Source organism: Lemur catta, chromosome 2 (genome assembly GCF_020740605.2).
Source record: "Lemur catta isolate mLemCat1 chromosome 2, mLemCat1.pri, whole genome shotgun sequence".
NCBI lineage: Eukaryota > Metazoa > Chordata > Mammalia > Primates > Lemuridae > Lemur > Lemur catta.
The window spans coordinates 50,980,132-51,006,759 of record NC_059129.1 but is presented as its reverse complement, the minus strand read 5'-3'; the positions used below and the strand labels follow the sequence as shown (position 1 = coordinate 51,006,759).

Below are 26,628 nucleotides of genomic sequence, written 5' to 3'. Positions count from 1 at the left end.
CGTGAGCCACCGCGCCCAGCCTATTTTTTTCTTTACTTTTTAAACAGGAAATACATTTACCTGGTTTGAAAATTTTTACTGAAGTCTCCATCACAGCCCTGTCCCCACCATTTGCCCAGTTCCCCCACCTCCACCCCAGTAACCAATTTTATTAGTTTTTTTAATGTATCTTTCCAAAGTTTCTCTGTGCCAAAACAAGCAAATAAGATCATACGTATCCTGCCCTGCCTCCTGCCCTTAGCAAATGGTAGCATATCCTGCGCTGCCTCCTGCCCTTCGCCAATGGTAGCTCACTACACACACCGTTTGGTTAACAGTTTATCAGTTTATCTTGGAGATAACTGGACACAGTCGGCTGACTCATTTGTTTTGGGAGTTGCATTATTATTCCATTGTATGGATGTGCTGTGACTTATTTAACCAGTCATCTCTGGGTGGACACTTGGTTGTTTCTGATTTTTCAAGCTGGCCTTTTTAAGCCCTCCACACCCTGGCCAACCTTGCTGGGACCTCCCACCCATTCCCCAAGTCCCAGCTCTGCCCTCCTGAGCCCCTGCAGAGGCCCCCACCTGCTCTCCCCAGACCCTCCAGCCCACCCTGACTCCTCCACTCCACTGTCAGTCCCTCCTCCTCATCTGCCCCCACTGTTCATCTCCCCACAGGTCATGCTGTCTCCCCAAACAGACTACAGCAACTTGGACTCAGGAACCATGTCTTCGATTTCTCTGGCTCCTTCAGCCGCCCAGCACTGGGCACTCAGTGGTTCTCAAGAACATTAGTTATATAGAGGAAGTTACAAACAAATGGCGCCATTTCACGGTGACTCTACTGTGGCTGGTTCTGGGTGTAGGAGCCCAGGAGCTACCCAGGGTGGGAGGGACCTCATGCCTCAGAGGTCGCCAAGAAAGAAGCCCTGTCTTGTGCCCGAGTGTCTGGAGCACTCAGGTGGGTTGTGATGTTGTCTGGGGTGTAAGAGGGCATCTGGGGTTCCCTTGTGCCCTTTCGGTGTGCACCGCGGGAGGAACCACGACCGGGAGACAGGAGGCAGAGGGATGGAGAGTGCAGGTATGTGTGCACGCCCTAGAATGCGATCTTCTCTTCTCTGTTAACATCCTTATTGTGTTTCCCCGGCCAGCTCAAGCCTCAGTTCTTTCCAGAAGCTTTCCTGGACAGCTCCAGCCCTGCAGACCTTCTTCCTGAATTCCTGCTGTGTGTACCAGCCATAGCAGTCACTGTTCTTTTTTTTTTGAGACAGAGTCTCGCTCTGTTGCCTGGGCTAGAGTGAGTGCCGTGGCGTCAGCCTAGCTCACAACAACCTCAAACTCCTGGGCTCAAGCGATCCTCCTGCATCAGTCTCCAGAGTATCTGGGACTACAGGCATGCACCACCACGCCCGGCTAATTTTTCTATATATATTTTTAGCTGTCCAGATAATTTCTTTCTATTTTTAGTAGAGACAGGGGTCTCACTCTTGCTCAGGCTGGTCTTGAACTCCTGACCTCGAGCGATCCACCCGCCTCGGCCTCCCAGAGTGCTAGGATTACAGGCGTGAACCACAGCGCTCGGCCCAGCAGTCACTGTTCTGAAGTCAGTTGTCCACAGCCTTCCAACTGCAGTCATATAAACCTCACCTTCCTCTTGAGCCCCCCACGATCCTCTGTAGTAGAAATAAGACCAATAATTGTCTTGCACCCTACGTCCCCCAACTGGGAGGTCCTCCATCAATACTCTTTGCATTAACAGGAATTGGTTCCAGGAGTGGCATGGTAGTGGGTGGGGTGGGACAGAGTTGACCACAGAAGTGTCTCTGACCTAAAACATTTGTGGAACAAGGTGCTTTTAAAAATGTCATTGTGTGCCCCCATCTGTTCCTCCGTCCCTTCTCACCTGATACCTTGGAAATCAATGACCTCACAGCCACAAGCTGTGAAGGCCTGGCTCATGTTGTCCCTTGAAACTAAAGCAAGTGAAGGAGACTTTTCAGAAATGTCACTGTCATGAAAAACAAACAATAGCAGGGGACTATGAAATTAAGAAATTAAAGCCACGTAACAGGCAAAAGTAATGTGTGAATCTTGATTGGACTGTGGACTGGAAAAGAAATGAAAAACGAAAATGACATTCGGGGGATAATTGGGAAATTTTTAATATGAAGTGTGTATGAAATGATAGTGTATCGATGTTAAATTTCTTGAGCGTGACAATTGTATTGTGGTCACATAGGGGAATGTTCTTATTCTTTAGACAATGGATGTGGAAGTATTGGGGAGGTGAAGAGATGGGCCACGGTATCCACAACTTCCGACCTTTGGCAAAATGAAAATGAAATGTGTGTATTATGTGAGAGAGAGAGAGAGAGAAAGCAAATTCGGCAACATGTTAACAGTTGGTGGATTCAGGAGAAGGTATACAGGTGGTCATGGTACTATTTATTCTTTCGAGTTTTCTGTAGGTTTGGAATGTTTTCAAAATAAAAAATCAAGGGGAAAAGGGCTTTGGTGTAAGATCTGGGGTGAAGCGAGGGAAATGTGGCAGTAGCCCTGTCCCAGGGAGCTCAGAGAAAACAGCGACTTGATCACCCCCACCCAGCCTCCCGCCCTGCGCCCAGAAAACCTCAAACTCCAACCCCTCGGCCGGACACTCCCGCTCTCAGCACGGTTCACACAGGCTCCCCCAGGTCCTCGCCTGATGGGACCTTCCCCCGTGGGGAGCCACCCCTGGCTTGGCTAGAATGGCACCCCAAGTGCCTTAAAGGACCACTGCCGGTCTCCCCCAAGAGTGAACTGAACCCTGAGTGGACCCGATCTACCTTGGGTTTTTAAAAATTACATTCACTTAACTTCACATAAAACAAGAATTTGATGTCCAACAAAATGCCAAGATTTAGTCATCCCACACTCTCTTCGGAGCCCTGTCAAAGAGGCTATTTCCCACCCTCGTCATCAGCTTGGTGGACTAGTTTGTTAGTTTATTGCTCTCCCAGCTTACTTTTTTCTTATGGGCATTTTCTTGTATTCACCGAAGCCGCACGCCGCGCTCTTTGCGGCCTATGCGATGCTTTGACGCGTCAGCTTTGGCCGGCCACGTCCCTCGTGTTGGACGCCAGAGCTGGTCCCAAGTGCCCAAACCGACCTGGTCCCGGACGCGCCGCCCGGGGAGGCCGGGGCGCGGGCGGAGGGGGCGGGCCAGGCAGCGCCCGCGGGAGGCGGGTGGCGCGTCTCCCGGGCAGGGCGTGGGCCGCGCGAGGTCCCCGGCCCACCGGGCCGTGCCAACAATGGCCTGTTGTAGAAGGCGGCAGGGAGGAATGCGGCCCGGGGAGTTGGGCGGCGGGGCCGCGGGGCGGGGCCGGGTCTGGGCGGCAGCCTCTTACCTGTGCAGGTAGCTCGCATTTCGCGGCGAGCGGCGGCGCCCGCAGCACCTGTCGCCCGGTGCGCGGGCGGGGAGGACGGCGGGGAACATGGCCCGGTAGAGTCCCCTGCGGAGACCGTGCGGAGTTCGGTCCGGGGCAGGGCAGGGCGCGGGAGGGACCGTCCTTCCCCGGCGCCCGCGCGGCCTGCGGCAGCATGAAAAAGAACCAGACGATGCAGGGCACCTTCAGCAAACTCTTCGGGAAGAAGCATGCCACCTCCCCCAACACCTCCCTCTACGCCACCAACCCGCCCTGGATTTTCACCCAGGAGGCGCCGGAGGAGGGGACCAGAGATTTTGGTAAGTCCCCGGGGGACAGGGGAGGCCGCTGGGGGAGCGGCTGGAGGCGCTGCCTCCCTCCCGGGAAGGCGGGAGGCAGGAGGGGCAGGGACAGGTTGGAACCTGTGGACTGGCCGCGAGGGAGCTGCCGGAAGGGGAGGGGGCGCCGGATGTCTGGGAAGGGCCGTGGTGAGTGAGAGGTGCTGGGAAGTTCACCCCCCATGGCGAGGTGGGAGAACTTTGCTGTCCCCCGTCCCTCTTCGGAGGTGTTTGTTTTCTCTCCTTGGTGCTACTGTTTGGAAAGGCTTCCTGAGGTTTGCAGTGCCTGCCCCACTATTCAGAGTCAGAGGTGCTCCTTGAGAACTGGGGGTTGGGGGTGGCCCCATCCCTCCCCTTTCCCTTTCCTCTGTTGGCCCCAGCCCTGCCGCCAGCCCCTCCTGGCCCAGAGTCTCTGGGTGGCAGAGAGGTGGCTACCACCTGGGTGCCTACACACTTGGCTCTGTATAGATGAGGCCCAGGAAAAACCAACAGGAGCCACTGCCAGCAGGTTACCAGCTTGTTTGTGACACCAAGTCCTGCTCTTGCCAGGTCAACCTGGGCCTGGACTGTCTCTGGGCTCAGACTGAGATGAGACAGTGGAGGCCAAGGACCCCGCTCCCCGACCCCTGAATCAGAGCACTGTGTGCTCTCTGCAGGCGTCTAAAAACACCACTGCAGCCCAGCCCTGGCCCTGGCCACAGGTCACCTTATCACTGCATCTGTCTGCAATTTGTACTCTATAACTGAGGGAAGTCAGCCGGGTAGGGACAGGAATTCATTTCTTGTTATGACCTGTGGCTCTGGGCCTGGGGTAGGTGTGGGACTTCCAGGCAAAAGGAAGGTCACCCATCACTGCTTTAGCTCACCTTCCCTCATCGCCACCACTTTATCTTCACTGACCTTTACGGCCACTTTGCTGGGACCCACAGAGGATGTTATGGCCTGGGTCCCGGCTGTCAGATTTGGTTCGGCACCCAGGATGCCACAGTCGTGATACATGGATAGGAGCAGGACCAACAAGATGTTGCCTGTCCCTGGACCAAGGATCTGAGGCCAGCGGGTGGGTGAACAGAACTGACTATACACCGCTTAGGCTTCTCTGAGCCTTTGCTAGAAACGATTATTGAGTGCAAAGGAGCAGAGAAGAGAGATGACCTCTGAGTGGAACCAGCATTTGAGCTGACAGAGAAGGACATTCCTGGCAACACGTACAGTGGAAGCAAAGGCCAGGAGGCCAGGGTGAGTCAGGCGTCGTTCAGGAACGTGCGGACACAGGTGTGCGGCACGTAACTGTGCGGCCCGAACACCTCCTGTCTGAATAAAGACACCACACAGCCAGCGTTCATCAATCCCTTCATAGGTGTGAGGCACCAGTTTCAAATCTTTGTGCCATTGATTCGTTGAATTCTCGTCCAGTGGCAGATACTACTATCATTCCTGTTTGGCAGATGAGGGGACGGAGGCCCAGAGATGTTAAGTAACATGCCCAAGATCACTTTAAATGGCGGAGCCAGGGTTTTCCTAAGTGTGCAATTCATGATATTTAGTAGCCTTATAGAGTTGTGCAACTATCACCAGTCTGGTTTTAGAACGCTTCCATTACCTGCAAAATCTCCCGTGTGAGGCAGAGCCAATATTTGAGCCCAGGCAGGCGGGCTCCAGAGCCCACAGTCTTGGCCAGCTTGCTGCATTAACTCTGTGGAAGGAGGCCGTCCCAGGGTGGCTTTGACTTGAGGGGCATCTGCATGGGGAACACCACCCACGGTGGCTCGCCTGTGCGCGCGGGCGCACACACACATAAACCCACACACACCCTCCCCCTCCACACACCCTCCCCCAAGGGGAGACCTCAGACAAGCCTCCCAGGCACTTCCTCTACATTTTGCCTGGGCTGAGCAGCCTGCTGGTGGGGATCAGTCCCTCTAGGGAGAAAAGAGGGGTATGGTGCCCTGTCACCTCCTGCCAACTGCCGCCTTCACCCGCCTGGGCAGGGCTGGAGCCCAGGGGCCATTTCCTCCCAGTCTCCAGGGTAGGGCCGGGCCTCCAGCTGACTCAGCCTGGCTGCACCTGCCAATGGAGGAATGGAAAACAGCATGCACCAGGCAGGCTGGCTCCCCAGTGTTTCCTGGGTGTTCCCTGGGATGCTGATGGGCGTGGCAGAGGTCCTCCTCCCTGCTGTGCTTAGGGATGGGAAGGGGAGGGACCGGTATTGGGGATTCTGTGATGGAATGGAGATGCCAGACCTGCCTTGGAGTCCTATCTCTGCCAGTAATTCTGGGCTAGCCACACTCTGGGTTTCAGTTTTTTCTTCTGTTAAACGAGAATGGCATCCAGACTGGGTGACTGCATGAAGTGGTATATACGGCAGTGCTTTGAAGAGCATTAAAAAGAAAAACTTTAAAGCAAGGATTGGCAAACTATGGCCCTGGCTCAATTCTGGCCCATGGCCTGTTTTTGTAAATAAAGTTTTATTAGAACATAACCAACTATGCCCATCATTTACATATGGTCTATGGCTGCTTTCATGCAAAGTTGAGTAGCTGCAAAAGAGACAGTATAGCCTGCAAAGCCTAAAATATTTACTATCTAGCCCTTTACAGAAAAAGTTTACTGACTCCTGCTCTAAAGCATGATTTATTATTATCATGTCATTCCCAACATTTTGGTTCCTCTTCCTACATTGCTGTGGACCAGAGGAAACTGAGGCACAAAGAGGCCATTTTAAAAGTCTCCAAGAGCTGGAGATTAGAGTTGCATATGGCCCCTGAGTCCCTGACATTCCCCTCAAGCCTGGGGTGAGTTGCTGGCATTATCTAACTGCTAGAGATCACGCCATGGGATGAAAGGGGGAAAATCAATGCAGGGGCGTGTAAGGGAGTTAAGGAGTAACCAACTGCTTGGTCTCTGGCCACAGCCATGTAAAAATCTGTTTGCACAAGGGTAGGTTGGGTGCAGCGGGTAAAATGCAAACAGTCACATGAAGCTGGTGACAGGTAAATTTTTCTTTAAAGAATTTCCCTAACATGTAGTCCAGTAATTAGGAGGACTTCACTAAATGCAATTGCAATCCTAATTAAGCCTTTTCTGCCCTCTCCCAGCCCAAGCAAGGGTCTCAAAAGGCCACACAATTGTCTTCTAAATGCATGAGAAAACAGAGATGTGGATCTTTGCAAATCCCAAGATAAGGGACTGAGGCTGCTGCTGAGACAAAGCTTCCAAGTCGCTCAGGACTCCTCCCTAGCCTCTTATCTACGGCCACTGCACCCCACCCCAGCAATGGGACACCCTTGTTCATCCAAATGTAAAGCCACTTCAGCACAACTACCTAGGACATTTATTTAAAATGCAGATTCCTAGAGTCCCGCCTGGGGCACAGGAAGTCAGAAGCCCTGGGCTAGAACTCAGGCTCTGGGTTTTTAACCAGCTCCTGGGTAATCCTTTCGTACAGGAAGAGTTGAGGATCCTGGGATTTCCTTCCCCACCTGAAGCTGGGCGGCGTTTTCCCCTAGGACTCCCTGCAGGGTACACAGGAGATTCTAGATAAATGTGGAAAGAATGTGGTCAGCTCCTTATCGGAAGCACCTTCGTGCTCCCTAGAGTGACGGCCTGTCTTGTGTTCCTGTTCCTGGGGCCGCAGACCATGTGCCTCAGGCCAGGCTAGAGAGTAGGAAGCCATAAACCCCCAGAGCCCAGCACATATCTCCGGCCAGCCTGGCACCAGCCTACCCAAAGCTGACCTGTGCTTTGCAGGGGCGTGAAGGAGACTTTTGTTTACTCCTGTCCCCTGGAGGTGTGCTGTGGTTTGCAGGCAGTTCAGTACACACGTTACTGCCTCTCTGCTGCCTCCTTACTTATATAAGCTTCTCTTGCCGCTCTAGTTCGACTCCAGAAAGCCAGGCCCTCCCTTGACCCCTGCAGACCAGCTGCAGGGTGCCCTTTCTCTCCCAGCCAGTAAATTTTCCCCCAACTATTTTGTCCACAAGACCAGCCAACAAATTAATAACAATAATAATATCATTATTATCAGTTATCATTTATTGAAGCAGGCTCTGTGCTAACAACTAGGTACGTCTTCTCAATTAAGGAAACAGACTCAGAAGGAGGCTCAGAGAGGTCCAAGAACTCAAGTCATTCCAGCTCAGGGCCGCTCAAGCATCAAAGCGCATCCAGTCCCCAGGGGTCTTGTTAAGTAAGATCAGATTGTTATGGGGTAGGTGGGGGTGGAGGGAGAGCTTGCATTTCCCACAAGTTCCCAGCGAAGTCGTTCTGCTGGTCCCATGCTGGGAGTAGCAAGTCCTCGCCAGGAAGTAGAGGGTCCCCTTTCAGTCCCCACAGTGGGGGTCCTTTGAGCTGTTCCACCCCAAGATTCTTGCCTTCCTATTCCCTCCTCCCCCACTCTGTGGCTCCCTGCCCCTCCTCCTCTCCGCCCCAGCCCAACCTTCGTTGTCCCCTCTGTCCTTGGACAGAGCCTCTCTCTGGTGCCCGGGTCAGGCCTGCTGGGGCTTGCTGGGACAGACTGGCCTTTTCAGGTTCCTGTCATGTGGACCTGCTAATTAGCAAGGAAGGGCCTCATTAACGCCATTTGTGGGTTACACTCACACGGGGCTGCCCCTGCTGCTTCCCTGAAAGGCAGGGCTCCCCTAGTGGCCGATGATTGGACGCCCCAGCTCGTACCTCACTGCACAGTACCCCATTCTACATCGACAGTGAGGTGGAAGTAGGGTGAGGTCTGCTTTAGGGTTCTGGGTTACTCTGGGTCAAGGCAAACTCCCCAAGCTTAGGCCCCTCCCCTCCCAAGCCCCTGGAATCGAATTAGGCCTGTAGCCAGTGTTCCCGAAGTCATCTAGGGGCTCCCGGCAACTCCAGGCCCCACAGTGTCATTCCAGCCCTCCTCCCACCCCTGATAGCTTCCTTCCCTCCCCTGCCCTGATTTTGGGAGGCTTCCTGCAAAGAAGGAATAATTATCCCCATTTTACAGGTGGGGAAACTGAGCCTGCGACAGTGCCCAAAGCTCTCAGGTGTTCCCTGGAGGAGCTGGGATGTGAACCCAGATAGGATTCTCAGGTCCACTCACTTCCCTCTAGGCCTCACCAACTTTGCAGTCCCACTCTGGGAAAACGGGAGACCGAGGGAAGAGACTCTGGATTCCTACATTCTTTCTTTGTGGGGCCGGCTGTGACCAGAGGGAATTAGACTCCAGAGTCAGGGTGCCTGAGTGAGCATGAGCTGTGGGACCTCGGACAGGGGACTTAACCTCTCTAAGCCTCAGTTTTCTCATCTGCAAATTGGGAATAATAAAGGTACTTCCCCTACATGGTTGTGAGGGCTTAGAATAGTGCCCAGCTCATAATACATGCTTACTAGATGGGAGACATTTAAGTATTATCAAATTATCTCTCCAGTTTGGACCTATCTAGTATTTGGGGAAAGAGCTAAATAACTGTCTCGGAATTGTTTTGACTTCGACCTCCATGGATCCGTGGGCAGCTGTGAGGCCGGGTAGGAAGAGCGTTTTACCAGGCTTCAAATCCTGAACTCTGGCTGGGCGCGGTGACTCACATCTGTAATCCCAGCACTCTGGGAGGCCGAGGCAGGTGGATTGCTCGAGCTCAGGAGTTCGAGACCAGCCTGAGCAAGAGTGAGACCCTGTCTCTACTAAAAATACGAAAATTAGCTGGTGGCGGTGCCTGTAGTCCCAGCTACTTGGGACGCTGAGGCAGGAGGATTGCTTGAGCCCAGGACTTTGAGGTTGCTGTGAGCTAGGCTAACACCACAGCAATCTACCTGGGGCAACAGAGTGAGACTCCGTCTCAAAAAAAACCCCCCAAAAACCCAATCCTGAACCCTGTGAGAAAAGAAATGCAGAAGACTCAGTGAGACACGTCCTCTGGGGGAGAAAGGGAGGGAAGAAGGGCTGGGCGTCAGGGAGTAGCTTGTGCCCGTCCCTCAGCTGGCCTGGAGCTGGCCCTGTCCCCTCCCACATTTAACACACCCTACCCCAGGCTGAGAGAGCCAGGTTTGCCTGTTTGGGGACACTGTGTAGGGCACTGCATCGCTTGTGCATGGAGCCCGCACTGCAAGTCGGGGTCCTGCTTCTCCCCTGGCACCACTGCTTGGCAGCCTTGGCCAGCCCCTGGCACTCTGGGCCAAGGCTCCCTATCTGGAAAGAGGGTGGTTGGGACCAGCCCCAAGTCTCAGGACTCAGAGTGACCCCTGACAAGAAAGCAAAGGGCTGCCTGCCTCCCGATGGCTTCCCCTGTGGGTACAGGTGTTTGCCACAATTTGCAAGTGACACGCTGGATTCAAGCTCAAAGCCCAAACTCTTGGTGGAGGGAGGTAAAGTGGGCAGAGAGAGAGAGAGAAAGCAATGATGATGATGATGATCGTAATAATGATGGTGACAATAACCACCCCTCTTAATTACTGAGCATGAATTATCTGTTAGGCACTGCGCTCACATTTTGTACACTCTTTCATTCAGCCTCACACCAACCCGCTGGCAGGGACCATTTACAAAGAAGAGGAGACAGCCTCAGAGAGATCTAGTAACACTCCCAGGCTCCTCAGTAAAGTGATGGAGCAGGGACTGGAACCCAAGTTCACCTGGGCTCTGAACCCACAGCCTTGGCCACATGATGTCCCAACTCCCCCCAGATGAGGAGCTGTCCTTCTGCCTGGTGCTTCTGGCCTGGGACAGAGCCAGCCACAGCCCAATTGCCCCTCAGGCCAATGGCAGGGCCAGGTTCTCCCAGAGAGAAGGGGCAGGAGAACTGCCCATCCCCCAGTTCAAATCGGAGGTGAAGCCCTCCTGCTTGGCACCAAGAATCATTTTTAAAACAAGTTTTTGGATGTCAGGTGGTATTTATGCAACCCAGATCCTCAAGGGAGTATAAATAAATGCAAAGCCCCTCCTTTATTCCCCACTGATACATGAATGAGAAATGTTGACGGAGAAAATCTAGAGGAATCCTGCACACACTCCTGTCAGAAGGAGGATTTAATTGGGGGGAGGGTGCGGATTGTTTTAACGATCAGGTTTGGGTAAATGGAGGCAGGCCTGGACTTACTCCTGTCTCATCATTGCATTGCTTGCAGGCGAATCTGTTTGTAACTTGACAGGGCTGAGGTCCATGTGGGGCTCAGGCCCTGCTCAGAGTCTGCGCCTGGGATCTCACAAGGCTTCCTGGCTGCTGGAATTGCCCCATGGTCCCAGGGCTCTCTGGACCATGCTCGCTTTCTCTGGAAGCTGCTGGTTCTGAGGGCGGCTCCTTCACCTTCCCACCCTTCCGAATCCCACCTGGCCGTTCCAGCGCCTCCTCTCTGATCGATGCATGTGGCAAGCATAACACCCCCACCCCCACCCCGAGATCCTCAGAGCCCTTCCCAGGCAAAGGCAGACACAGAGGAATTCGCACTGTTCAGAGTGGACAAGACTCTGGGGTAGGGCCCCTGTTTCTGGCTGAGCAGTCTCATTCCCGGGGCAAATCAGCTTCCTCTCCAGCCACCCCCTTCCCCTCCTCCTTCCCCAAGAGACACCGGGGCATTCCTAGCCCTCATCTCCTCAACTGCGGAGGGGGCTGCCCCTCAGGAAGGCCCATTTTGTATCATCCCCGACACTGAGATCTGAGCAGAGTTCATCACCGCCACAGGAAACTCCCCAAGGGGGGACCCTATTGTCCTTCTGCTTAGTTTCAGGCCCTGACCTCGAGGCTGGGAAAGCCCCAGCCCTGACCTTGAGCCCTTGGAGGACCTAGCTTATGGTGGTGGCCATGTACACCTCACCTAATGGCGTGCCTTGAGTGACAGGGCCTGGGCCAGTCCGAGGGGCCCAGGAGAGTCTGCCAGGTTCTAGCCACCTCTCCTTTCTTTTTCTTTCTTTCTTTTTCTTTTTCTTTTTCTTTTTCTTTCCTTCCTTCTTCCTTCCTTCCTTCTTTCTTTCTCTCTCTTTCTCTCTCTCTCTCTTTCTTTATTTCCTTCCTTCCTTCCTTCTTTCTTTCTGTTTTTTTTTGGGGGGGGGCGCTTAAAACAACACGAATTTATTCTCTTACAATTCCTAGGTCAGAACTCTGATGCAGATCTCAACAGACTAAGTTAAGATGTTGGCAAGACTTTGTTCCTTTCTGGAGGCTCCTGGGGAGAACCTGTTTCCTTGCCTTTTCCGGCTTCTAGAGGCTGCCTGCATTCCTTGGTTGGCAGCCCTTCCCATCTTCAAAGCCCGCCATGGCCGGTGGGTGGAGGCCTTCTCACATCACTTCGCTCTGACTCTGCCTCCGTCGTCACATTTCTGTCCCTGACTCCTAGACACACCTCTTAGCACTGGGAAATCAAACTGGACTTCCCGGACCTGCCCCGTGGGGAGCGGAGCCACCTGGGCTTCCACCCCTGCTGACCACAGCTACTCCCTTCTACACGTTTTACAGAGAACAATTGTATTCTTAGAAAGGTTCCCCTGTTTAAAACAACCACAACCCAAACAAAACAACAGTGCCTCGGAGTCAGGGCTGACTCATGGATCTGCGAGGTGGTTAGAACGCCGGCTTGGGGGTCAGACGGCCACAGCTCAGATCTGGCCCTGTCGACCAGCATGGCTTTGGGCAAGCTGCATCCCCTCCCGCCGCGCCCAGTGCTGCTCCTTGGCCAGAGCAGAGCCTTCCTTACCCCGAACAGCACCCCTGCCCTTCACACCCCATCCTCCCTTCACACCCCATCCTCCCTTCACACCCCATCCTCCCGTCTGCGTCCTGTAAATGGTGGGGTGATGATTCCTCCCTTTGGGGGTAAGGTGTGCCGTGGCTTAGAGGTCAGGCCCTTGTGGGAGACCCTGGTTGCAACACAGAGAGGCTCTGGGCAAGTTATTTGACCTTCCAGTGGCTCAGTTTCCTCATCTGTCAAGCAGGGTTAATGACCATACCAATTTGCATGGGGCTGTTTAGAGAACTGAATGAATTAATAACGTGTACAACGCTTAGAACAGTGCCATTAAAAGTGCTCAGTAGGTTTTACCTTTTATCATTATTACCCTGACAGTAATCACCCTTGCCAGGTCACTTAGCTAGAACACTTCTAAAGCTCCTAGGCATACAATAATCGTAGCCATTAATATGACCACAGCTCAACTGCGGAAAGGCGGGTCCCTGAACCCCAGCACTGGTACAGAGATTAAATAAAATAATTAGAGCGTCTGCCTGGGAGCATGGCTCTCGCCCAGTCCCTGTGATAATCCCCACCCCACCCCAGTCCCATAAGGGCCCAGGCAGCCAGATCACGTCAGATCTAGGGCCGTGGCATCCACACAGTGCTGTCTGGAGAATGTCCCCGGAGATCCTGCCGTCAACACACAAACTCTTGGAAGTAAGGGAATCAGAGGGCTTTAGTGGTGGCGGCTGGGTGTGTGCTACTTCTGCTGTTTCTGATTGGGCCAAATCTGCACTGTTACAGCTCCCTTCCTCGTGCCTCTGGCCAATCGGTGCCCCGCGGCCGGGGCATGGAGCTGGCAGCCAGGACTGGGCAATCATGCTTGTCCAGAGTGCACGGGGCAGGGCACTGCTAGGAACTGGAGTTCCCGGGGACACGTGGAGCACACAGAGAACCCGCCGTGTGGGCCCCTTTCTGAGAGGTGGAAAATCTCAAATGTCCCAGCCAACTTTCTGCCTTGGGAGAACAGCACACAAGGGACTCCACCGGCAGTTGCTGGGACACTCCCAGGAGCCTCCCTGTCACAGCGAAAGCCTAGATCCCCACCTGGAGGGCTGTGGCCATAGGTGTAGGGATTTGGGATGGATGTGTTCTGATCCCAGGAACTTCCTGGCAAGCCAGTCTCTTTTGAATAAATCATTCAGCTTTTTTGCAATTTTTTCCTAAAGTCTCTTGCTAGGGGAACAGTCATCACGATTACTTCAGTGTTCCAGTTAGTGGGATTCTGGCCAATTGGAATTCTGACTTTTCTTCTCTTTCCTCTCTGGCTACAGAGGAGGAGAAAGTCCCTCACCCCCTGTTGAGTGGAGGAAAGCCCTCCCTGCTCATGACCCACATAGCAGGAGGCCCACAGAGATCCCTGCCAAGGGAATGTGAAATTCCTATCAATGTGTATCAAGGATCCTGATGGAGTTGAGAAAGGGCGAATGACTCCTCACACCTCCCCCCTACTGTAGAGCAGCCCAGAAACTGGAGGAAGAGGAAGGTCCTTCATATCATCTTCCTCCAGGGGAAGGTGCCATGTTTGTTGAGCACTTACTATGTGCTGGCCACACTTGCTCTTCACAACAGTCCTATAAGGCACTATCATCACTCCCATAGTACAGATGGGAAAACTGAGGCCCGGAGAGATTCAGCTCTCAGTGGTAGAGCTGGGATTTTAACTAGGTCATACTGACCCTACTGCCCCCCTCCTTCTGCTCTGCTCTCAAGGGTGCGTCAAACAAAGCCATGCACCACAACCATGGGTGGCTTGGTGGCCAGGGAAGTCTTGAGCTGAGGAGTCTGGAAGATGGGGTATGGACCACGGAGGGGGGCACTCTGCTTGTTTCAGATTAGCAATTCAAACACTTGAGAGAAGAGCTGGTTTGTTTTCCTCCCTCTCTCAGAGATAAGCTTAGGCTGGGGCCTTGGCCAAGCTCCCAGGGCCCCAACAGGAGGGACAACTTGCTGTGGGAGAAAAGGCTCTGGACTTGGAGGGGGGAGGTGAGGGGGACAGAAATGGCTGCTGGGGTCTGAAAGCCCCAGAAACACCGACCCCCTCCCATGATGCCACCGCAGTGGGTCCGTTAGCACACACCCCATCCGCAGGATCTATTACGTGAGAGGTGCTTAGCTCAGTCAAATGGGGCAGTCCTGGCTTCCCTCATTGGGAACTGAAGGGCAGACTAGACTCGGTTGGCCAGATGCCCTCGATCTCCAGCTCATGGTCTCCCCTCCCTTGTGTCCTCTAGATGGGATCTATTACGGGGACAATCGCTTTAACACGGTGAGCGAGTCAGGAACAGCCACGCTGAAAGCTCGGCCCAGAGTCCGGCCCCTGCTGACCTTCCTTCCACTGGTGAGTACGGTTCTGCTCTGGGCTCTGAGGGTCCTCTCTGGGTGGGGACACCTCGCCTGCCACACAGGAAGCAGCCCCACCTGCCCTGGCCCGAGTGGACGTCACCCTCTGTCCATTCCCTTCCTTCCTGATGCCAACCCAGGGAGGCTACAGGAAGGAGGCATGGCCAAGGCTCATGGCAGGAAGTCTGGGATTAGGGCTGGCAGCTCCTCTGTGGCTGAAACCCTGGGAGAGGCTATGGAGAAGTTGTGTGCAGAGGTGACACGGCAGTGGGTACGTCCAGCTAAACAAGTTCACTTTCACGATCACTGATGGCTGTCTGCTTCGTGCCAAGGCCTGTGTTAGGTGCTGCAGTGCAGAGATGACTGAGTCAGTGTTGCAGCTCCCAAGGAGCCCCCCCGCCCGCTGCAGGAGACGAATGAGTCACTGGACTGTTCGAACACAGGCCAGAGCAGGGACAGCCAATCCAGCCTTAATGGCTGGTCAGGGAGTGCTTCCTGGAAGAGGGGACACCTGAGCTGCCTCGTAGGACAAATAGCAGTGACCCTTGGGAGAAGGGCATTTGGGACAGATCTCTTTATGGGTCTGAAACTACAGGAAACCAAAACTCCCCTCTGGAGCCCGTGATTGGGCTTTAGTTCTTTGATAAGGGAGAAAGACCAAAACAACTACTCTATGACTGGGTCTACTTTCTGCGATGAGAATTCCTGGATTTTCTGGGACATTTTAGATAAGTGCTGACCAACGGAGATATAATGTAATCCTCATATGTAATTTAAAATTTTCTAGTAGCTACGTTAAAAGTAAAAACAAAAGGTAAAATAATTTTAATAATATATTTTACTTAAAGCACTATAGTCAAAAGATTATCATTTCAACATTTAGTATAAAAACAGCAAAAAAAAATAGTAATGAGATATTTATATTCTTTTCTTCATACTAAGTCTTCAAAGTCTGGTGTACTACACACGTAGCACATCCCACTTCTGACATTCTAAGCATTCGATAGACGCTTGTGGCCAGTGGCTGCTGTATGGGACAGCCCAGGTCTAGAGTCTAAACAGCCAGCTTCCTAGAGTCTAGGCTCACTCCTGACTATCAGACCTGGGTCCTGGGTAAGACAATACTGTCACCAGGGTCACAGCATCCTCAGACTTCAGTGAGGGCTTGTGCTGCCTAGACGGGCAAGGCTGCTAGTCCTGGTCTGAGCCCTCAGGGCCTGTTAGACTTCATGGCACCCCAAGCCTTGGTCCTGGGTACCTACACACCCTGCCCAGCACTGCCTGGCACAACCACCTCCCACTCTCCATCACCGATGATTTCTGATTTGTCCAACGTCACCAAGTGGACCCCAAGATTCTAGATAGGACGGGTAGTGTTTTACATTCTCCTGTGGCATCTCCAACGCCTCTATGTGGAGGGCTGAGCACACAGATCTCTAGGAATATAACTTTAAATAATTTATTTTCTGCTTATAAAAGCAATTCATGGACATTACCAATAAATATAGAAAGTACAATCTCAACAACAAAAAGGTATAAAGCAAATGAATCAGCCCCTTTGTTTCCAGAGATGTATATAACTGTTATTGGGTCATTACACCCACAAATGCAGATGAGATAATTTTGAGATGTTCTATTTCCCCTCACCTACCCCCAAAACATATATTCAAAATTACAGTGGTATGAGCCCAGAGTGGACACACCTGTACCTGTGCTGGTTGCTAAAATGTTGAAATACAAAACCTACAGAGTAGAAATGGCTGTTGCCCCTGAGTGGTTCCTGCTGTCCAGGCCCCTCTCCCAGGTCTGGACCACCCCAAAAGGCAGCAACTAAAGGGTTAATGCAGGCACAGCTGAGTTTGTCCTGGTTGGCGGGTATCCTGTATCTGCCCCCAGCCACCCACTGTGGGCCCCTCAAAGACCAGCGTGAGTCCTAGCCTTTCTGCTCCCATCCTGTCCCCTCGGGCTTGGATCAGAACATGATCCGGAGCTGCACAGCCCCCCAGCAGGCCTAGCAGAAGACTCGTAGCCCCTGGAGTGGACTGGCTGGCTGGTCAGGCTGGAGTTCTGGGCCCTCCTAGGGAAATGCCTCTTGGGAGCAGTCCTTCTGGGCGGGCCTCAGAGCCAGTCCCAGGAGACGGGGGCTTTTCCCCAATAAACTGTCCCCCTCTCTCACTGGTGACGGCTGGGGAATGGACACATGGTGAACCAGCAGCTGAGAGGGGCTGGTCAGGTCCACACCGGCAGGAACTGGCTGACCGAGGTGAGGCAGGGGGAGCCGCTTGCCGGTCCCCTCCAGTGGCACAGCCTGTGATCGCGGCCGGCACGTGCTGAGCTCCCACTGTGCGCCAGGCACCCGTCCAGGTGGATCTTGTGTGTTAACAGAGCCACCATCTGGGTGACGTCTGTCATCCATCCCCATGCCACACAGGGAGAAACTGAAGTGCAGAGCACAGGAGTAACTTGCTCAAGGCCACACAGCTTTAAGTGGCAGAGCCAGGATTTGAGCCCTGCAGCCTGGCTCCAGGGTCCCAGTGCTATTCGTTCAGGCCATCCTACCGTCTGCACTACCCAGGATCTTCCTTCCCCTCCCTGGACCAGCCAGCAGAATGACTTCCGCCTCCCTGTGTGCCTGTCTGAATCCCTGTCTGGCAGTAGGGCCTGCCAGATAGCGGGTGTCTTGCCTCTTTTAGATCTTAGACCCCTTTGAACCATGATGAGACCACGGGCCACATACACAAGGTTTTGTACAATTTCAGCAGAGGACTCTCAAGCCCCCAGGAGCCCATCCATGAAGTACCTTTAGATTAGAAACCCTTGGCCCGATGGCCCATATCCTGGGGACAGTTCTGTGCTGCAATTCAGGTTACAAGATACAGAGTAGCCCCAACATCATTCATCACCAGCCCCTGGGTGGGCGGAATGAAGCCGGCATGAATGAAGCCTGATTCTCTCCTGCTGACCACCTGGCTCCTCTCCCTTGGCCTCTGGGTCAGGTCCTTTGCTTCCTTCCAGCAGGGCCAGGGGGCTGGTGAATGGGGACAAGTGGGAGGACAGAGCTCTGTGCGGGTGTGGGTTCACACGCACACACCCTGTCCCCCAGCCCCGCGAAGTCAGGGTGGGTGCGGAGCTGGGCTGGTGCCTGGGCCCTGCCTGACACTGCCCTAGCTGGCCAGGCCCTGCCTCTCCTTGTCCTCTCTTCCCACATTCAGAGGGCACCTCCCAGGCCAGGCTGCCTGGGGCCAGGGGAGGCGTGAGGTGGCAGCGCCCAAGAAGCCAGATGACAGTTCCCGCAAGGGCCTTTGAGCTCCGTCTGGGCCTGGGCTATGTTCTGAACATACCCTCCCTGTCAGTGCCCTACATGAGCCTGGCTGGGGACGGGTTCGAGAGGAGGGGACAAGATGAGGTGGGGGAGGGCAAAGACAGGCGTTTCCTGTCTCCACTTCACTGGAGCGCCCTCACGCCGTCTGTGCTGAAGGTGCTGAGGATTAAGAAATCCTTCCTCAGGTGCCCAGCAGCCAAAGGCCAGCTGTGAAGAGGACCTCAGCATCCCTCAGTGGCTGGGACAGGACCTGGGAATGCTCCTCGAGCTGGCACCAGTCTCAGCTCTGCCACCGGGCTGTGGGGTAGCTGAGGGTCAGGCCCTTCCTCCCTGTGGGCCTGGGGCTCCTCGTCCGTCAGTGGGGGTCACACTGGATGGTCGCCAAGGGTCTCCCCAGCTGTGACTTTCTGTGTTAAAATGACTCCCTAATGGAAGGGCAGAAGATGCAGTCAGCTCCCTGGAGGGTCCCCAAAGAAGCCAGGCCCCTGACCACTCCTTGAGCTCGATTCTGCCTGACAAGGGAGGCATTCCAGCACCGGGGCCGCCGCACCTTCCTACTGGGGGAGCCCTGAGGAACTGGATTAGAACCACCAAATCAGAGCTGGGAAGGACCACAGCGGTCATCAAGATGAGGAAACTGAGGCCCAGGGAGGGGAGGCCCACACGGCTCAACAGCAGCAGAGACAGGAGCCAGGCCTACTCCCCGGCCCAGCCCTGTCCATACCACCGGAGGCCTGGGCTCAGTGAGCAACGATCCTTTTTCCACTTCCAAGGGGAAACTGGGACCAGAGCTCAAGCCAGAGCCTGTCTCTCTGCTCCTGAGAGCTGAGCTGACAGACGGTGGGTAGGAGGGTTGTGCTTCTCTCTGGGGCTCCTGCCTGCCCTCCCCAGTCTGAATCTAACCATCCCCAGGGTGATGCATTGAGGAATTAAAAATTTAATGCCAGTGTGGCAAATATGGGAAAACTGGCCGGGCAGGTCCCCAGGGGTGCCCAGGGCGGTGAGAGCTCCCTGAGTCACCCCACCCTCTGAGTCAGACAGGCCTGGCCCTGCCAGAGGAGGTCCCCCTGGGCTCGGGCAGGAAGCCCCGCCTGCTCTGGACCCTCCCTCCATCACTCTGCCTCCCTGAGCTCAGAGAGGCTGCTGAAGTCAGCTTGCTCTCTCCCTTCCACCCCACCCCCTGCCACTGGAGCTAAACTCAAGGCCCAGGCACCTTTCAGGGCTGGGATCTGAGCCCCGTAGGGTGAGCCCAGAATGGCAGTCATCAATGGCTTTTGGCTGATGCATGGGGGTGATGCCAGGTGGAAGGGTTGTGGGGCGAGGGTGCTCCATACGTTTGGGGGATGGGGCGTCAGAGGCCTGCCACTGCCAGTACAAGTGAAGCTCCCACCCCCAGCACAGCCCACCCCTTCTCTACCCGCCATCTCCCCACTCACAGCCTGAGCCTCCAAAGCTCCATCCGCACCCACCAGCAGCCATCCCTTAGCCTCCCCCGACTCATGGCTGTGCACGCCAGCCTGAGCTGCCCTCAGGAGGACTGACCAGGGAAAAAGCCCTGGATGTGGGCTCAGGGCCTTTGAGGCAGGGGATTCTGGAGTAGGGTCTAGAAGTGGGTGGTATGGGCTCCAAGGACATGTCCCCTTGACCCTACTGACTCCTTCCCCACAGGGAGGGCCAGACCAGGGCCCCCCAGAGCATAGGATCCAGGGCAGGTACTTGAGTAGTCCTGGTCTAGGGGCAGTTCTGGGGTGGCAGGTGGGTCCAGAGGAAGATGGCCTCAACAGTGGAGATTCTTCTCTGGACCCCAGGAGGGGTCTGAGCTATGGCAGAGTGTGGGGCCCAGGTGGGAGAAGATACTGAGCTCTTTTATAAAATGTTCACTGGCTCCCAACCTCAGAGAAGCTGCTCTGTGGGGAACACATGGCCTTTCTTGTTCCTCCACACCCCATCCCATCCAGCACCCCCACTCAAAGCCAGGAGAACAAAGGGCTGGGCTTCACTCAGCTGGCTCTCATTCTGGGATGGGGTGGGATGGGGTCCCATCCCCCTGTTCTCTCAGCCTGCAGTGATGCCCCCAACCCCGCCTGGCTCTAACTCTGGCTCGATCGAGGTCATCTCCCTCGCCCCCTGCAGCTCCACACCCCACCTGAGGGCTGGGGCCCCAGACCAGGCTCCAGGAGGAGTTGGACAAGGAAGTTTGCATTCCACGATGTGCAGCTAAGACTCTGAGCTGGCTGCTGCCCAAGGTCAACCATGCATTGCCCACTGGCCCAGCCCCTGGTGACCCACCTTTGGGGCTTGGCCAGGCCCTAAGGAATCCCAGGCATGAGGATGTGTGTGTCCCGGGCATGAGGAGGCCAGGGGGATGGGCTGGAGCCATCAGTGGGGTGAGCCTGCCTTCCTGAGTGCTCAGTGGTGCAGCGGGCGGTGAACAGCAGGCTCTGACCCCCCAAACTGCAAAGCGGACACTAGCCTCATCCTTGAGCAGCCAGTGTTTTCTTCCCTTCCTCCTTCCCTCCCTTTCTTCCTCCTCCTCGACTCTGTAATGTTAGTAGTCAAGAGGGCAGTAGGGGATTCCTGGTGACCTGTCCCTGACCATGGGGAAGCACCCAGCTCTTCAGATCCAACTAGACAGACACGCCCTGGGGGGCTGTGTCAGAGCAGAGTGTCCGAGAACTTGGGCCACTGCTAACCCGCTGAGCTTTGATTAGAACTGGGGAAATAACTTTTCTTGAGCACTACTCTGCCGGACTTCTTTAGGTGTACAGCGGCCTCTGGTGTCACAGCAAACCCAAGGGAGGTGGGCTCATCCCCATTTTACAGATGAGCAAACTGAGCTTCAGAAGGCAAGAAAGGGCCACGCTCACTGAGCACTATGTGTCAGATACTGTCTTTGATCATTTTTAGACATGGAGTTAAGATTGCAAATCTGGTCTGCCTGACTCCAAAGTTGATGTTCTTTCCACTAAATCACAATAATTTTTTACAAATTATGTATCGTACTAGGTATTTTTTTAAATTATGAAGGAAACAAAAGTTCATTGTTAAGAACCAAGAAATAGCGATAAGTATAAGGAAGAAAATTTCCTCATAAGTCTAGCATGCAGTGAAAAAAAAATAGAAAAAAAAAAGGAAGAAAATAAATATATTATTGGAATGGTGCTTCCCCCCCCCCCCACACTTCCTCCCAACTGATCACTGCTGGGAACTTTTCAATGTATGAGGCTGCGATGGTTTTTAAAAGGCTGCTTCAGCTGAAAGGGTTGCCGGCTTGCACAGGTCTGGGAAGTGAGGGAGGTGACTGATGGTCTCAGATCTGGGTGTTGTCTGGTGTGAGGACAAGGAAGTGCCTGGTTTCGTGAACTTCCCCACCTGGCGGGGCCAGGGCTGGACTCTGCCCCAGGCCTTGTGCAAGGGCTGTCTGCAGCGGCAGAGCAGGGAGTGGCGTGGCCACGGCACAGGCGGCCCGAGCAGGGAGGCCCTGCAGTCCGGCCCGCCAGGAGCACGCTCAGAGGCTCATTTGCGTCTTCTTTGCTTCATTGCCCACAGATTGGTCCACCCCTTTCTTGATGTGGGCTGCCACTCTGGAAGGGCCACACACCCCACTCCCCTGAGTATGTTTGAGGGACATGCCAGCCCCTGCAGGCAGCACCCTGGGGCACCTGGGTCCGTCATTTTCCCAGGGCGAGAGCGCCAAGGGTGGGGCAGTGTAAAGCTTGGGGCGCCGCCAGCTTCCCAACTGACTGCCACAGTCAGAGTCCATGCTGAGGCCGGCCCTGACTTCAAGCCCAGCCCTGAGTGCCTGGCCTACGGCTCCTGGAAAAGCAGCTTCAAGAGCTCTCCGTCCCAGCTCCCCTCCGCTTTCCTCCTGCTTCCTCTTTTGCCTCTCTGGGGTCAGAGAACTACCTGGAGGCAGTGGCTGTGGTCTGTCCCAACACCCTGTCATTGAGGGTGTTCAGGTCACCGCCCACACAGCACAGGTGAGTGAGTCACAGAAGGGACACTTTATGGGCCTGAACTCACAGAACACCGTGGTCAAAGTGATCCTTAGAGAGCGTGTACAGAAGAGGCAGAAAACTGAGGCCCAGAGTGGAAGTAACTTCGCTCTGAGTTAATTCGTAGCAGAGCTGGTACCCAAACATTTTCCTCCTCTCTGTCCTGTACTCTTTCTACCACTCATTCACTCACCCAGGAATTTATTCATTCAGCAAACAATTGTTGAATTGCCCAGTATGTGCCGGGCACATACAAAGAATCAGCCGTCACCTGACACTCAAGTAGGCTGGGCTGGGCTGTGCTGGGCCGGGCAGCAAAGACTACAGGCATCTACAATAGGCTGGAGTTGTGCTAGAGGAAGTATGAGAGTAAATACTGTACTGGCAAACAGAGCAGGCTCCAAGGTCCCAACGTTGGCCCTGCCACTTACTAGCTGTGTGACCTTGGGCAATGTACTCAACCTCTCTGTGCTTCAGTTTTCTCATCTATAAAATAAAACCAATAACCTGCCTCTTAGGGTTACTATGAAAACTAACTGAGTTGCTACATGTGAGGTACTCAGAATGGTGCTTTGCACATAGCAGGCACTTAATAAATGTCAGCTGTAGTAATGCAACAGGGCCTGAGGACCACACAGGGAAGAGAAATTAACTCTGGCTGGGGTTGCCAAGAAGAACTTCATAGAGTAGGGACATTTAATCTGGGGTTTAAAGGATAGCTAGGAGTTTGCCATGCAAAGAAGAGCATCCTAGGCAAAGGAAGAGTAAGAGCAAGGCTGTGGAGGCCTGAGAAGGTATGGAAATATATCCTAAGTGGGTGCAGTGATTCTCAGGGGGTGGGGGAGGCAGATGTAGCTAAATCCTTTAGAGGCTTTTTCAAGTGACTCACCCACCCCAGAACCTCAGAAACCTCTGCACAATCCCTCCAAGGGGTGGTCTCTCTGCCCCACTGATGATCACTGCTGCAAGAAGCCCACTTGCTGAAGAGTTAGGCAGGTTCCCTGGATACACCGGAGTGGGAAAAAGACAAGAACCACTAGTTGGAGCCCAGGGTTTGCGGCGTGAATGGGGAGAAGATGGCAGGAGCTGCGGAGGGTCCAGCGTATGAAAGGTCTCAGATGCCTTATGAACATGTTTGGACTTCATCCTCTGGACCAATTGGAAAGATTCTGAGCAGGGAAGTGGCCTGCTCTGAGATGCTTTTGAGAAAGAACATCCTGGTGGCAGGTTTGGAGAACAGAGCGAGGCAGGGGCTAGGGAATTATCTGGTGACAATGGCAATGGTCTGTCCCTCTGGGTAAGGGACAATGAGGACTGAGGAAGGGCTGAGGTTGAGGACAGCAGGAAGGGAGGACTTGGGAAGTGACTGGCAGAACTGGGTGACAAGCTGGGTTTGTGGGTGACGATCAGGTACCTGGAGAGACAGTAATATATAACTAGCTGGGGGACCTTGGGCTAGTTACTTAACCTCTCTGAGCCTCAGTTTCCTCATGTGTAAAATGAAGGTAGCAAAAAGAGCACCTGTCTCACCCGGTTGTTGTGAAAAGTAAATGAGTTAAGAGATGGAAAGCGCTGGAGAGTACCGGGTACAGGGTAAGTGCTAGCAAGTAGCAGCTGTCGTTAAGATTGGGAGTCAGGGGATGGGACAAAGAGGTGACGTGCTGTGCCGATGTCCAGTGGATGCACACGTTCTACGTCTCCCCCAGCGCTTTTTCTTTTGATGTCCTTGTCTTTGTTTTGTTTTAGCTTTTTATTATAAGGTACTCATAACATAAAATTGCCATTTTAACCATTTTAAAGTGTACAATTCAGTGGCATTAAGTGCATAATTTTTTTCTTTTTAACTAGTACTAGTGTGCGGAAAAGTGGCAGGAAAGGGGACAAAGAACTCCCTGAAGCCTTCACCACATTCGCCACAATTTGCCACATGTGCTTTATTTGCCCCCTCCTTCCCTGTACATGTGTATAAATATAGTTTCTTCCTGAGCCATTGAAGGCTAAGTTGAGACATTGTGTCCCTTTATTGCCGAATACTTCCGTGTGCCTTACCTAGGAACAGAGACATGCTCTGTGCAATTCGCAAATTCAGGAATTTAATATTGATACACTGCTATTATCTAATACGCCATTTACATTCACTTGTTGCCAACTGACCCACTGATGTCCTTCATGGCACACCCCACCCCCGATGCCAGGCTCCAATTCAGGCCCATGCATAGCATTTAAGTGTCACCTCCAAGCCCTCTTCTTACCGAGGCTTTTCCTCAGTTCCCTGAGGCTAAAGGAGGCAGGTTAGGAAATCGGCACTCATGGAGATGAAAGATGTCACCATTCAAGCCAGTGCCCGTGACGCCAGCTGCCTGGGTCCCCGTAGTGAGTGAGGGGAGCGATTTATCTTGAGTCTGTGTTTTTCTGGGACTAAGATTAAAATGCGTTTGCATTTGCCTTCCCTGAGTGCACCCCCGTGGTGGCCCCCGTGGAGGGGACCCCTAAGTGCACCACAGGAGCCCATTCGGGTGCAAGTGGGAAGGAACAGGGCCAGGCGGGCCCGGAGTCGCAGGGAGACTATGTCCAGTTCAGTACTGGGAGCTCCTGAAGGCATGAGGCTGGCCTTTGGGAACTGCCCCAAGGGTCAGACAGTGATGTGTCACAGTACCCCAAGCACTGTGGCAAGGTGGAGGATGTGCATGAGACCTCCTTGTGGAGGGGAGGGACCTAAAAAGCCAGAGCTTGGCCCGAGCTGCTGTCACAGGCCGCTCAGGAGATGGACTTGCATCCTGCGGTCTTGCAGTCTAGTGCATTCTGACGTTCTGACGGTGCTTTAAGATCAAAGGGTGGGGAGGGCGGTGTTACCTCCAGCCCATAAAGTCCACCCACCCTCCTCCCACACACATCATTAAGCGCTCAGGGTAAGCCGGAGGTGCCACTAGGATTCCAGGAGCTCAGCTTTGATTGTTCACCATTTTTTCACCCTTGTGGGAGAGAGGATTGGAAAGTATCATCCTTCACTTAGCATTCGTTTCCTGGGTTAGGGATATTATCTCCTTTGATCCTGCAAAGTAGGAAATACTACCTCAATTTTATAAGTGAAGAAAATGGGTCTCGGTGATACGTAGAAAAGGTGCGGTGAAAGCCTGGGTTTGCACCCTGGCTCCGCGAAGGGATTTGAGATGATGTAGGCAGAGCTCTTAGTGCAGGGCTGGCACACAGGAGGGGCATAGATGACAGCACTGTCCCCATCCTATGTCTCCACTGCTCATCCAAGGTCACACTCCTGGCAAAATGGAGCATGAATGGAACCCCAGACTTTTGATGCTGAGTCCCCAAGTCTCTCTACTTTCCCATTATGTTCAAATATAAATAATCAGCAATCTTAACCCTGGCTTTTGAAGGCCTGGCCTCCGTCTCATCAAAATCAGACTGTATGTACTTGATAGAGGTTATTAACCAGTGATCAGCGTGTGTGTGCGTCTCAGGATGTTCTGGGAGACACGGCTCTGATGGGCTGGGCCCCTGTCCCTTCCCTTGGTTCAGAACCACTGGGTTTGGGAAGTTTTAAGCACAGGTGTGCTGTTGGCCATGGGATTCAAGTAGAGGCAGAAAAAAAGACTAGTTGGTGGCTCAAGGCCATTCCGGCTTCAGAATTTTTTAAGAACAGGATGAGCTGTTTGCTGCCCCCAAATGACCAGAGTAATTCTGAGATGGCCCTTGGTAACCCAGGGCCTCACAGATATTTCTGTAACATCTACCTGGAATGCCCCTTCTTGTGTATTAAGCCATTAAGTCCAGAGGGTTAGACCATCAGCTCATCAGTGAGTAACAACAGGGCCTACTATGTGCCCAGCTTTGGGGTTGCCGTGAGACATGGTCCCTGGGCTCCAGATCTCATTGGAGGAACAAGATGCAAACAAGAGCCCCTTTTGGGGCGTGACTGTGGGTTGCTCTGGGCAGCAGCACATCAGTGTGGGCTGGTGTAGACAGGCAGTGGCTCCTTAGTAATAACAGCGGCAGCTAACATTTATTGGGCTTTTACTACATGCCAGGAGCTGTCAAATGAGATAATGAGCCTAAGTGCTTTTTGTATATTGCATCATTTAGTCCTCAAAACTCCCCTAAAATGGATAGATTCTATTTTTATCACCATTTCACAGATGGGGAAACTGAGACACCGGCAGCTTAAGTCACATGCACAGTCGTACAGCTAGTAGGTAGCAGAGCTGAGACTCAAACCCAGGCACCCTGGATCCAAAGCCGGTGCTCTTAGCCCCTAGAGGCGTGCAGATGATCCTTGAAGGATGAGAGATTTTAGGGAGGCAAAATATTAAGGAGAGGGTGCTCCCCAGACCTGGGTTTGGTAGAACTGGTTGTGTGAGTTTAGACAACTTACCAAAATGTTTCTGAGCCTCAGTTTCCTCATCTGGTAAATGAGGACAGCCTCTTCTTTATAGAGTAGCAGGACTGAGATACTGTGTTTACAGCACAGTGCAAGGAGTATTAGTATTATTAGAAATGGAGGGTGGGCAAGAGAGGCACAGCCACAACACCCAG

At 53.5% G+C, this 26,628-nt stretch overlaps 2 protein-coding genes across 3 annotated transcripts in view; one reads left to right on the top strand and one right to left on the bottom strand.

Annotated features, from left to right (window-relative positions):
• The window catches only part of GUCA1ANB (GUCA1A neighbor), a 63,751-nt gene that overhangs the window by 13,546 nt on the left and 23,577 nt on the right, over positions 1-26,628 (bottom strand). Inside the window, exon 1 of one of the 2 annotated variants that reach the window (XM_045541938.1) lies at positions 3,371-3,799. The exons of the other annotated variant lie outside the window; for it this stretch is intronic. Coding sequence (XP_045397894.1) covers positions 3,371-3,565 — 195 coding nt within the window. The 5' untranslated portion in view covers positions 3,566-3,799. Of the gene's footprint in view, positions 1-3,370; positions 3,800-26,628 lie in introns of those variants that run through there. 2 annotated transcript variants of the gene reach the window in all.
• Positions 3,382-26,628, top strand: part of C2H6orf132 (chromosome 2 C6orf132 homolog) — a 31,468-nt gene continuing 8,221 nt past the window's right edge. The window contains exons 1-2 of the mRNA XM_045541931.1: positions 3,382-3,708; positions 14,655-14,761. Of these exons, the coding sequence (XP_045397887.1) occupies positions 3,564-3,708; positions 14,655-14,761 (252 nt within the window). The 5' untranslated portion in view covers positions 3,382-3,563. The remainder of the gene's footprint in view (positions 3,709-14,654; positions 14,762-26,628) is intronic.